Below are 12,197 nucleotides of genomic sequence, written 5' to 3' on the forward strand. Positions count from 1 at the left end.
AATTGTAAACAGGATTTTCAACAAACACAAAATGGCTGCTTTAATAGAAAATGAAACCGCAAAACCGACAATTTTTATAAAACGTATACACATAGAAAAATAAAATACATATTACAGAAATGTCTCCCCATATTACCTTAGTCCAAAATAAATGCTGAGCCTCCACAATTGGGGGGTAAATGGATGATTCACAATGTAACAGCCCTACATTAACATCCATATAAATTCCATAAAATCCCATCCTTGGGTTGCAACAACAAAAATGGCAATACTTTTACAGATTCCGAGTGAGGAAACATACAGTATACGAAGAAAGCAATGATATATAAAAAAAATCACAAGGATTATACCAAATAGCTCTTAGGCTATGCTGTCAGTAAGTCTCTTCTCAATAACTTTAGCCATCACATTTACACAATTTACACTGAACCTCAAAAGCTGGTAGAGGCATTTTGAAAATATATAATAATTCTTAAAAAAGAAAATCAGTTATTACTGAGTTATCACTACTTGGAAATAAGTGTGTCATAACTGTTCATATATTAATAAAGGTCGCCAATAATATTAACAAAAAACCTTCAAGTAAATTAGTGATTTATAAAAAAAACAACAAAGACTTTACAAGTAGTTGAAAGTTCAGTCACTTGAGCCATGTGTAGCTCCGGGGCTCAGCCTGCAGCCCAGGTGTTAGCAAAGTGTGTTTGGGGTTCTTGGTCTCTTCCTGTGTCGCGTGCACAATGACGGGGAACACTGCGTTGGGTTGGGGGAGGGACTTCAGCTACAGGTATTCCTAGACAGGGGCGGAGTCAGAGCACACAGCGGGAGGAGTTAGGAGACGGGGGTGGAGTCAGGGCACACAGTGGGAGGAGTTATGAGACAGCGTGGCCGGGGTCAGGACACGCTGTGGGCACTGCTCTCGGGCTCGGGGGCGTCGGTTCGGCGATTAGATGCTGGTGAGGTGTACAGGAAGTTACAGCACACGTAGAGTGGGAAGGCAAGCAGCCGGCTGTCCAGGTTCATCACCACGTACTCCTGTGGGAGGAGGGAGGGCGGAGTCACGCACTTCCAAATCATATTCCAAAACATGTTTATTTTTCCCTGTGCCATGAGCATTGTTGGATACTTATTTGTATTATTTGGTCAGGAAACTTAAATTTTTATTAAAAAGAGAGGACAGTGAGCCTTCCTTTTTTCGTCTTTTGCTTTATTCAGAAAGGTAGAAAGCAGACAGGGTAACAGGCAGAGATGGGAACACAGCTCAGAAGGTGCCGTGGTGGGGGATCGATCGAACCCACACCCACAGAGGGAGATTTGCCTATGCATGACTTACGTCCTTTTTTTCTCTTTTTTTGGGGGGAGGAGGGGTGGAATCCCTGCCTCCATCCTCCAAATAATTATTAAGAATATTAACTCAATAATATTAACTCAAACCTGCATTTTTAATTTAAACAATTAAAAGGAGAAATAAAGCACTCAAGAGCACGTCTCTCTGCAAAGCGTACACAACCAGACACTGAGCCCACAGGTCAAGCAGAGATATGGTGTGTGCAGATAAGGCCTCTCTCCCCTCTCACCTGGTCCTTCTCCAGGGTGAGCAGCTGGTATCCGGTGGAGCGGCTGCACACCAGTTTGCCGCTGGCGTCGAAGGAGGCCAGGCGGAGCCGGTACGCAATGTGCCTGCGCGGCTGCAGGCTAACCGACCCCCCGCACGGCTGGCTCAGGGTGTTCCTCTTGAAGACGATGAAGCGGTTGGTGTAGGTCACCAGCAGGTCGAAGCCAAAGTTGAAGCCCGTCCAGCGCCAACAGTACTGCAGGGAGAGCGGTTACTCAAATAAACCACACGGAGCAGCAGAACAGAGTTACTCAAATGCATAGCATAGCACTTATTACCAGTGCCAACAGTACTGCAGGGAGAGCGGTTACTCAAACAAACCACATGGAGCAGCAGAACAGAGTTACTCAAATGCATAGCATAGCACTTATTACCAGTGCCAACAGTACTGCAGAGAGAGCGGTTACTCAAAACGAACCACACTGAGCGGCAGACGCGAGTTACTCGTCTGCATAGCACAGCACTTCGTGCTAGCGCCAACAGTACTGCAGAGAGAGCAGTTACTCAAATAAACAAACCATAAAGCAAGGCAGAACAATTACTCGATTGTGTAGCATAGCATAGTGTTTAGTGCTAGCGCCAACAGTAGCGCAGAGAGAGCGGTTACTCAAACAAACTGCACAGAGCGGCAGACGCAAGTTACTTGAATGCCTAGTGCTTGGTACTAGCGCCAGCAGCACAGGACGCGGGATAACTCACTCACATCTCCATCTTTAGCCAGTTTCCTGCCGCATCGCATGCTGTTCACATCAAACTCATCCTTGTTAGCTTCCTGTGGCCTGAGGAACAGACAGAACACAGAACAGGTGGCTGAATATTAATCCTATTGTCGCGACGATAATCTACGTAATCAAGACAAACGAGTCACAACTGAAAAACAACCTGAGAGAGCTATGAGAGAAATTCCAGGATTTGGGAGACAGTTTTCAGTCAGTTACACAAGCATGATGAAAGGCGGACCTAGGCGTGGTTATATCGCTGCACAGACAGCAACAGTGAAAATCAGCATTTCATGGTTGATCATGAGAAACGGCATCCCTGATACAGCTCAGAACCACAGAACGTTCATCTTGGAATAATGGGAGACTGGCATCAGAATTGGATGCAGTTCTGAATTTAATTCAGAATTGCTGATTAAATTGTAATTAATCTATCTCTTGGTTTTGAATTGTAACAGGTGACAAAAAAAATCTGTATTAGAATGAAAAGAATTCAAATTGCAATTATAAATGGATCTGAAATTAATTCCAAAAATCTGAATTGACCCAAACCCTCCTCCATATAACCATGCATGATTATTTCTGATACGTAGGAGCATTAAACCAGAGAGAACAGTTTTTATCCCCAGGTCCTCTATGGGACAGGTAGAAAAGCGTGTGTATTGTGAGGTGAAGCTCGCAGGCTAACCCGGTGTCGTTGTCGTGTTCTGTCCGCAGCATGGCGAACCACTGGAGTTTGTACACAGCCGACAGCCAGTCTGTGATACAGGACACAAAATTAACAATCGAATAAACTGCACTCAAGTCACATATATCCCTTAGCTCCACAGCTAGCTCCACAGCTGTTTTGGGAAACCGCTGCGTATTATTTGAAGGTCACCCTTACCGATTCGCTACCATGTCTGGTGTCCTTTAATCCCCACCACCCCCTCTCTATGGCCTTACCCTGAGGCAGGATGTTGTCCCGTTCGAGGATTCGGGCAGAGGCCAGGTCATTGATGATGTACTGTAGTCGCACCTGCCTGAAGACGGGGGCGAACGGTGCCCCCTGCTCGGTGCAGAGGAAAGCCTCCTCCTCCCCCAGCTCTGGAAATGCAGGAAAACATAACATTCACGGTTTTAGCCCAGAGAGAAATTCACTTCCTCTCAAAAAAAAAAAGAGAAAAAGAATAAAGCATAAATAACCATTTGAGCCTTCTGTTCAGGTTGGACACCAACCCAATGAACTCAAAGCCAAAAAAATCATAATTTAATAAATTAGCCCCTCATCTGAAAATAATCTCTATAATATTTAATGCGTTAGAGTAAAAACTTCAGTCCATCAGGAAAAATTTTTTTTTCCCCCACCATTACACAGCCTTCTCCATTTCGAAAAGGCTCAATTCACTTAAATGATAAGAAGAGTTTCATCCCAATGCATCATCAAGTATGATTTGGTTTTAACACATGAAATATAGGTCACGCCAATCATTCTGAAAATAAGGCAGAATGGTGATTCTTTGGGCGTGGCTCCCCAGCAGCGTGCCACCGTGGTGCCGTCTGCCCGAGATTCCGGAAAGTGCTAAATGACAGAGGACTCACCACTCCTCCGCTTGCAGATCCAGTTGTCGGCATCAGAGAGGAGCTGCTTAATATGGCCATTCCAGGATGGACAGAGCTGGAGAAACATCCACTGGGGACGAGAGAGAAAGAGAGAGAGAGAGATACATGGAGAGAGGAAGAGAGAGAAAGACAGGAAGACAGAGAAATGGAGGGGGAGAGAGAGGTAGATGGAGAAAGAGGAGAGAGGGAAGCAAAGATGGACAAAGAGAGAGGGAGACAGAGGTTGCTTTTATTTTTGAAGTCTCAACAATAATGGGAAAAATACCCATACAAAAGACCAGAAAAAGGCTATAAAAGAAAGTAGTCAGGGGATCTACAGGGACACCTGGAGGACAACTGCCGAAAATCTATTTAGCAGCCAGATGGTCACATGCTCAATCACTTTTCCAGGCCCTACAAATAAGGTATATTTAAAAGTGCACATTAATGGTGAAAGAATGCAGCTAACATCATGGCATCAAGCATGCCATTTTGTAATCTAGATACATACAAGCCATGTAAATCTATCCACTTACGATTCTGTATGTAGTAAGCTAAGGAGAATGTAAAGGCTCAAAGATCAATGTCAGAAATGGTTCCTTATTCCAACATTTATCACTTATCAGTCTGCATAGCACTAGGCAACTGACAGCCAAAAATATAACATGAACTAAGTATGCAGAATTCTTTTTGTATCCGATCCAGGGGCGTTTTTACATTCGGGGCATGTGGGGCAGTGCCCCACCAAAGGTGGCGCTGTGGTGCAAGATTATCGTAACATCTGAACGTTGAGGATTTTGTGTATTTTATATTTAATACAAAATAGTGATTCAGTGGTGAAATTGGCGTGTATAAATATAATACACCTGACTCACAATCCTTATAGTGCTGTTTTGGAGTAATTTCCTTCGTGTGTATGTGTGTGCTCGCACTGGGGACTGCGCTCCCTGTCCTATCTCTCTGCTCTGGGGCAGCGGAACACTCTGCCCCATCGTTGCTAGGAGAGCAACGTGAGCGTGATCTGCGTAAGCAGGGAAAACCCCCCGCAAATTATGTTGGGCGGAGGGGCAGAAATGTTTCGATAATAGCTAGCTAAAGTTTTCTATTTCAAGTCAAGCGTGATTTTAATTTCATTTTTGAAGTTTCTTAAGTTCAAGTTTGAACAAGTCTTTATTTTATTATTCAGTCTGGAAATCTTTCTGCTCCCTGGCACTTACAGCGCAGCCCATATGATAGAATAGGCCTACCGTAGACTAACTGGCTACCTTTACTTTTTGTGATGGTGACGTCATACAAAACTGCCCCACCAGAAAATGCCATGCTAAAATCGCCACTGATCCAATCCGTTGCAGATAAACAAATTGGTAGACCAAGGCCACTCTAGCCTAGTTCCACAGCATGTTGTGCAGCGTTAAGAAAACATTTACTGTGATTCAGGATTCAAGCTGCAGCAAATGATCAAACCATCCATCTCAGCACCAGTGGCCCTGACACGTTGAATAGAAATAAAATCTTTTTAAGGATTCCCTTTAAAAAATGTGCTTTCAACCCGGCTTTTCTTCAGTTTTATTTATTTTACGTATACTTTTATGCTTTCAGCGCTTTGTGGAATCTAAGAGAAGCACACACTATTATTATTATTATTATTGCAATCTACCTTTTTCAGGGCGGTGTAGACGTCCATCTCCACTTGCATTACAAAGAGATCAGAGGACTGCACCAGCTGCTCCATCACCACCACCCTGCCCAGAAACACCTTGCATTAGCTGTGCAAACGGCCAGGAAATACTGACGCTCACACCCCTAAACCTCTCTGGGGGCCACTAGTACTTGGCTTTATTGCTGCATGTTCTCACCTGCTATCAGCTGTCAAAGTGAAAAAGCTTCTGTGTGTGTGTGTCTGCTTATGACATACCCTTATGCGTATGACATCTCCGCTAGTGACTGCGACATTTAGGGCCCGAAAAATTGGTATTTCCTGATGAATCAGTAATAGAAAAAAGCACATCCTGTGTATGAATAAATATACACTTTGAAAAACAATTCAAGTTTCTCTGAAGTTCTTTGCAGCTAATGCTAGCTTTACTACAACACTAAAACAACAGGATCATCAAGGGACCAGGAACTGGTCAGAAAGTGACCCTCACAACCTAGAGCTAAATCCAGCTTGTTCTTGTCCTGATCCATCTGAAAACTGATGCAAAGCCAACTTGATTTATGCAGCTACATAAGCCAGTCAGTGATCATGTAATAATCCTTTACATTCTGTCACTGCTAGCTCAGTACAGAACGAGTCGTGAATCTGGCCAACATGAGGGAAGGAGGTACAAAATCAAGAGGCATACCCTAGTTCTTTCATAAGCTCCACATTTTGGTGGGTCATAAGATTGTTGAGAAGCCACTCCAGACACCTGTTGAACACGCACAGTCATAAACACATCATTTGATAATATACGACACAGCGTCATTTGACAATATCAAAGAGGAAGAAACAAGAATAGGAACAAGTCAACCTAAACATGTAGACAGTGAGTAAAAAATAAAGCAGAGTGTCAGAGGAAAGCCAGATAAAGATGAGGAAGAGGCAGGTGTAAACTGACAGTAAAATGTGCCAAACTAGGACAGTATTCTGGTGGTACTGACTTCTTTGTGACCGAATCCAGCCCATACATGCCAGCGGAGGAGTAGTAGCTACACACGGTCTTCACGTTGATGGTCTCCTTCATGGTTTCTCCGCACTGCTGGATCAAACCGTCCTGCACAGAGAACAACGGGAAAACACAGCCGTCGGACACGGGAGGCACTGTAGTGACATCAGAACGGTCGATGCCCAACTCGCAGCATGACTGTGAACATATTTAACGTCTGTCCAGCTGTCTGCGTTTCCCCATGCTTTCTAGGTATTACACCCCAAATAAAGCTAATTATCGGCAAATCGTTCAAAGAGATATTAACACTTTTCCAATGTACTGTATTTGGAACTCAATATGAATGAAAGGCAGAATAGCTAACAATTTATTTACAGTAAGCCTAGTAATTTACATGATGGGTCATTTCTTCTGATTTGTAACTTTCAGGCTATTTTAAATCTTAAGCCTATTTCAGTTTGAGTCAAGCTCCTTCTCCACTGCCAAATTAGCAAATCAATTAATCCTTGCTTTAATTACTTCTACATTACATACATTATGAGCATTTAGCAGACACTCTTTTCCAGAATGACTTCTACAGATCTGCGCATTTTCTTTTATTTTTATGAAGTATCTAGTTGGATACACTGTATACTGAAGCAATGCAGGTTAAGTACCTTGCTGTCAATGGGAATCAAACCTGCACCCTTTCCATGCTATAAGTAATAGTTTGTTAGAAAGTGATCAGGGTTACTGATGCAGCACTGACCAGCTGGAGCATGCAGGCGGCGGCCAGGATGCTGACGACTCGACTGGGTTTGATCAGGACATCGTCCCTGTACAGCGAGCCGAAGGCCACCTGCAGGGCTGAGCGTGCAAGCGCAGGCAGAGCACGCCGTTACAACCTTAACACAGCACTGCTGACACTCTCTATAGCAGGAGTTTATGAAAACCTTAACACAGCACTTCCGAAACACAAAGGCAGGGGTCTATGAAAACCTTAAGACAGTACTGTTGATACTCTCTATCACAGGGATTTATGAAAACCTTAACACAGCACTGCTGAAACTCTCTACGGCAGGGGTTCTCTAACCTGGCTCAGGGGTCCCCTGTATGAGTGCTGGTTTTCATTACAACCACTGAAGAGAACTTTTTTAAATAAAAAAAACTAGCTATAACTGTAAACTAGCAGACATAGTGGGTCCCGCAGGACTGAGTTGAACACATTGGTATTTATTCTTACTCTTGAAGAGAAGCAGAGTGCTCCAAATAAACCCTTTAAAGCAGTTCATTACATCGCTAACATAAAGCTTGCCTCTTTTACTGGGTTCTAATTGTCTGCTGGCCCAAGATGTAGAAGACACAAGACACACATAAGAACACCGGTTAAAAAGCCCTCACCCTCAGTGTCAATGTTCTGGTCAGGAATCTCCAGCTCAATGGTGGTCATACTCGACTCTTTCCAGGAGCCACTGAACATGCTGGAGAAATAGCCCGACTAAAGAGAAAAGCCAGAGAGAACAGAAGATAGAGTTATAGAGACTGTTACAACTGTCTGACAAAACACAATGCCTATAGACAGTTTAGGAGCATTTTTTTTAATAGAGGGGTGAAAAATGACTGACTAATGAGAAGACTACTGCCAAAGAAGCCTTTCAAAAGAGTAAGGCAAAACTATTTCTATGTCAGGGGTCTGCAGCCCTGGACCTGGCGAGGTTAAGGGTCTACTGGGTTTTGTTTTTGCTTTGAAATCGGACTCAAAAACCCAGGTTGGGTAACTGTGTAATCAGCTGGTCTATCAATTAAGTGCTTAACTGCAAACAATCAAAACCAGGACCAGGACCAGGGCTGGGGACCCCAGCAGAACCTGCAATCTCCAGGACCAGGGTGGGGACCCTGGTACACCCTGCGGCTCTCTAGGACCAGGGCTGGGGACCTCAGCAGACCCTGCGGCTCTCCAGGACCAGTGCTGGGGACCCCAGCAAACCCTGTGGCTCTCCAGGGCCAGGACTGTGGAATCCTGAACAGGACTGGAATGGACTGCCATGGAATGGTTTGATACTAATGAGCTCACCCCCTAACTCACCTGGCACAGGTAGACCTTGTGCAGGTTCCACTCCTGCCCCAGCGCACAGATCTGGATGTCACTATTTTCCCCATTGAGAAAAAGCGTCTGATAGATGTACTTGGATGTGCTTTTCAACTTCTTCCTGTTGCAGTTTGACAGGGTAAGCACAAAACAGGAAGAGATGGATGAGGACAGAACACATGGTATGCAATTACAAAGGACCATAGGAAGTCTTCAGGAACTGGAAAATATGCAAGTAATTGTTAAATTACTAATGTGAACCCAGTATCACATTGTATGACATCAAATGTGGGAAGGCTGTGCACATGTGTGTGTGTGTGGTTTCCTGGCAACAAATATGATAACTGCACTGCATTTTATACCCACCTAAATCTATATATATATATATATATATATATATATATACCTCAATAAGATACACATCGCCCAATTTCAGTAACTTGGGAGAGAAAAAAATCTTAATCTCTATGCAAAGTTTTATGACATGATATCTTTTTTCTTTTCTGTTTGAGGTAAAAGGAAAACATGATAACACTTTTTATGAATGGGCCTTCATAACAGCTGTAGAATTCTTTCATAAGCACCACATAGCACCACATAAAAACTCATATAATGCTTATGACAATATCAACAGAAAGCCATACAGTGTAATATGTCAGCAGGTGCCATTACCACAACATTCCTAATGACACGTGTAGGTCAGTTAAGTAAGTGACAAACATGTGACAGACAGACATATGGGCCACCTGACAAAGCAGGTTTTTAATAATTTATTATAAAATAAAGACCAAAATATTATTCTCCATGCGAAACTTTATGCAATTTACACCCTTTTTCCAAGATTGAAGAATGATATATCATAAACACAGTTTCAGAAGGGGGTGCTGTGTAGCACAGTGTAACCGAAAGGTCATAGGTTCGATTCCTGAGGACACTGCCATTATACACTTGAGCAAGGTACTTAACCTGAATTGCTTAGAGTATATATCCAGCTGTATAAATGGATACAATGTAAAATGCTATGTAAAAGTTGCGTAAGTCGCTCTGGATGCTTGTAATGTAATGTAATGGGTGCTGTGTGTACTGAACACGCTCACCTGCGCGGTGTGTTGAGCAGGCAGTCCTCCTCCTCACCCTCGCTGTCGCACTGGCACGGCGAGCTGCGCTTCCTCTTCCTGCAGTCGCAGCCGCGCCCGACGCTGGCGCGCGACCCCTCCGCGGCCTCGGCGTCCCCGGCCGACGCCGCCTGAATCCGACTGCCCAGGGAGCCCATTCCTCCACCTGCGAGACACGAGCGTGGCGATGCCACCTTTAGCTACGCTGGATCTGCATTCAGCCATTTTCAAATGCACTCTGGTCTGCAAAACTCAGCACAAAAGCTTCTGCAGCATATAAATAGTTTATTATTATTAATCTTCTCATTATATTATTATAGACCGAGTGACATTTTCTGCTTTCTTGCTCAAGTGGAAGGAGTGACTGAGGTTTCATGAACCCCATAATGGGTGGCACTAAAATGAGCTGTCAATCACCGACTTGTCCAATCAAATAAACAAGCCATTACAAACAATTTAGGAGGACTTTAAACCTTAAATTAAAAGCTTTAGACCACAGACCGCTACTCTTATTCTGAACTGGAACAGCTACTCCTATTCTGTGAGATGAAGAGCAGCTGCTTCGTGTCTAATGCAGCTCTGTGGTCTAGGGGTTTATACCTGTGGGTGAAGTTGGTTGCAATTGGTTGTAGTTAGCCCAGTATTGTTAACATTGCACTTACACCTAAAGGTCTCAACTTGACTTCTGTCTGTCTGACTGTCACAAATGCCCTTTTTAGAATTCACTCGAGTGTGAAGGCAAACAAAAAGCATATTGAAAAGTATTAAAGCAGAACAGTAAAGTTTTTTTACGTAATATTTCCTAAATGAATAGAGCACTAGAATGATACAATGGGGTAAGTCACTCCTGTTCAGCGTAGCAATGTGTGTGGGCTCCATGCCCAGAGAGGGAGGAGTTCAGTCACCAGGGTAACCTTTGCTGCAGAAAAAGTTACCTGCCTCAGTGCATCTCAGATATACACGCTAACCCTAGATCCTATTACGGACCATGCAAAGAATCTGAGCACCACTCAACAACTGTTCAAGCAAGAGATACATTTTATGGAGACGTTGGAAAAGATTTCAATTTCCATGATGCTCAAATCACAAAGTGCACAGTGCTCTGGTGATAAAGTATTTGATCAAAACCTGTGTCAAATCCTAGGTCCTAGACAACAGACTGATGATGGCAGTCAAGGGAGACCCTGAATTTATATCTTGAGAATTAAAGAGATTGCATTGGCTTCCATTTAATTAGGCTGAAGCGTTTTACTTGCAGGACTTCCTGACTTCAGGTCTGATCGTTCAACAGTATCAATAAACAGATAATTTAACAGGTAATTTGGCCTGCTAATAACGTTATGAACTAGCTGGTTAAGTAGCCAAGAGGATTTTCCTCACTCCCAGTTACACTATTCAACAGTAGACTACATAGCTACCGTACTATAGTGCTATCTAATTAGCTAATGAAAACAAAGAGACCATTTACAGCTTCAATAATGGCTAACGCTGGTTAGTTGACTGTGTTACTACGCTTGCTAAGTGGCGTATTGATGTAGTGATCAGAAGTTTTTCAGATCATATGCATCGATAGCAGCCGCACGTTTTAATAATGTCCGCAGTCATAAGCTCAACCCTAAAACGCAGACCTGGTTTGGGTAACAGGTAAGTTAAGTGCATAACTTCTAGCTAGCTAGTTAACTGGCTATCTAGCAACCCAATGCATTTCTAGCTAGCACTAGCTAACCTACTAGCTAGCAACCGAAGTATACCAAAGCTGACAAGCTAACATAGCTAGCGAGATGTATAATTTCACTTGTATAACGTTATATTCCTGACTAGCAGCTAACATTTAACCTTAGCTAGCTACCCTTGAATTGTGATTTAGACGGTTAGATGGGTAGCTGCAAGCTAACTTATTTCACTAGTTATACTGTACTTCCGCACGTATATTGCACTTGAATAACAACAGAGGCGAGCGAGCAAAACAATTCGGATACACCCTGCATTCTTCAGGGGATTATTAGATCATTCGGTGAATTATATTAATGAGATAAACGGTTGTGATAACTACTACGCATGCTACATATCTTTAAGTGAGGAAAAAACATCTGAAAACGATTTCACTTACAATTCTACAGCCGACTGTTTTCCATTTTTCCACAAAACAAAGCGGTCTCCCCTATTCGTTTCCCCACTGATACGATGCAACAGTAGAGAGGCCATCCCCCAAACAATGTCTACAGTTACGGCCAATAGAAAACGGGAATTGACGCTACATTATAAAGACTGACACATATAGTGTCCAATAGAAACCCGAATACTCGAGAGCGAGCGAATTAAATCATAGCAAGGATTAATTGCAGAAGGCGTATCGTCACTGCGTCTGCATTTTACGATGGCTTTTCATTCACCTCTCATTTTCCTTTCAGATATATTTTACAGTCGTGGTTGGTGCAGGCTTTGATATGGCTG

The 12,197-nt window shown here is 43.3% G+C and overlaps 1 protein-coding gene across 1 annotated transcript; it reads right to left on the bottom strand.

Moving 5' to 3' along the window:
- Positions 1-14: 14 nt before the first annotated feature.
- Positions 15-11,971, bottom strand: gmcl1 (germ cell-less, spermatogenesis associated). Its single transcript, XM_064309408.1, has 14 exons — positions 11,854-11,971; positions 9,726-9,909; positions 8,626-8,749; positions 7,941-8,037; positions 7,309-7,406; positions 6,556-6,668; positions 6,258-6,323; positions 5,570-5,654; positions 3,913-4,003; positions 3,277-3,417; positions 3,020-3,089; positions 2,316-2,391; positions 1,575-1,808; positions 15-1,032 (listed from the first exon to the last, which is right to left on the bottom strand). Exons 2-14 carry the CDS (start codon positions 9,899-9,901, stop codon positions 892-894), a joined length of 1,512 nt encoding a protein of 503 aa, XP_064165478.1. The 5' UTR covers positions 9,902-9,909; positions 11,854-11,971; the 3' UTR covers positions 15-891.
- Between the last annotated feature and the right edge of the window lie 226 nt (positions 11,972-12,197).

This window comes from Anguilla rostrata, chromosome 14, assembly GCF_018555375.3.
Source record: "Anguilla rostrata isolate EN2019 chromosome 14, ASM1855537v3, whole genome shotgun sequence".
In the NCBI taxonomy this organism is placed as follows: domain Eukaryota; kingdom Metazoa; phylum Chordata; class Actinopteri; order Anguilliformes; family Anguillidae; genus Anguilla; species Anguilla rostrata.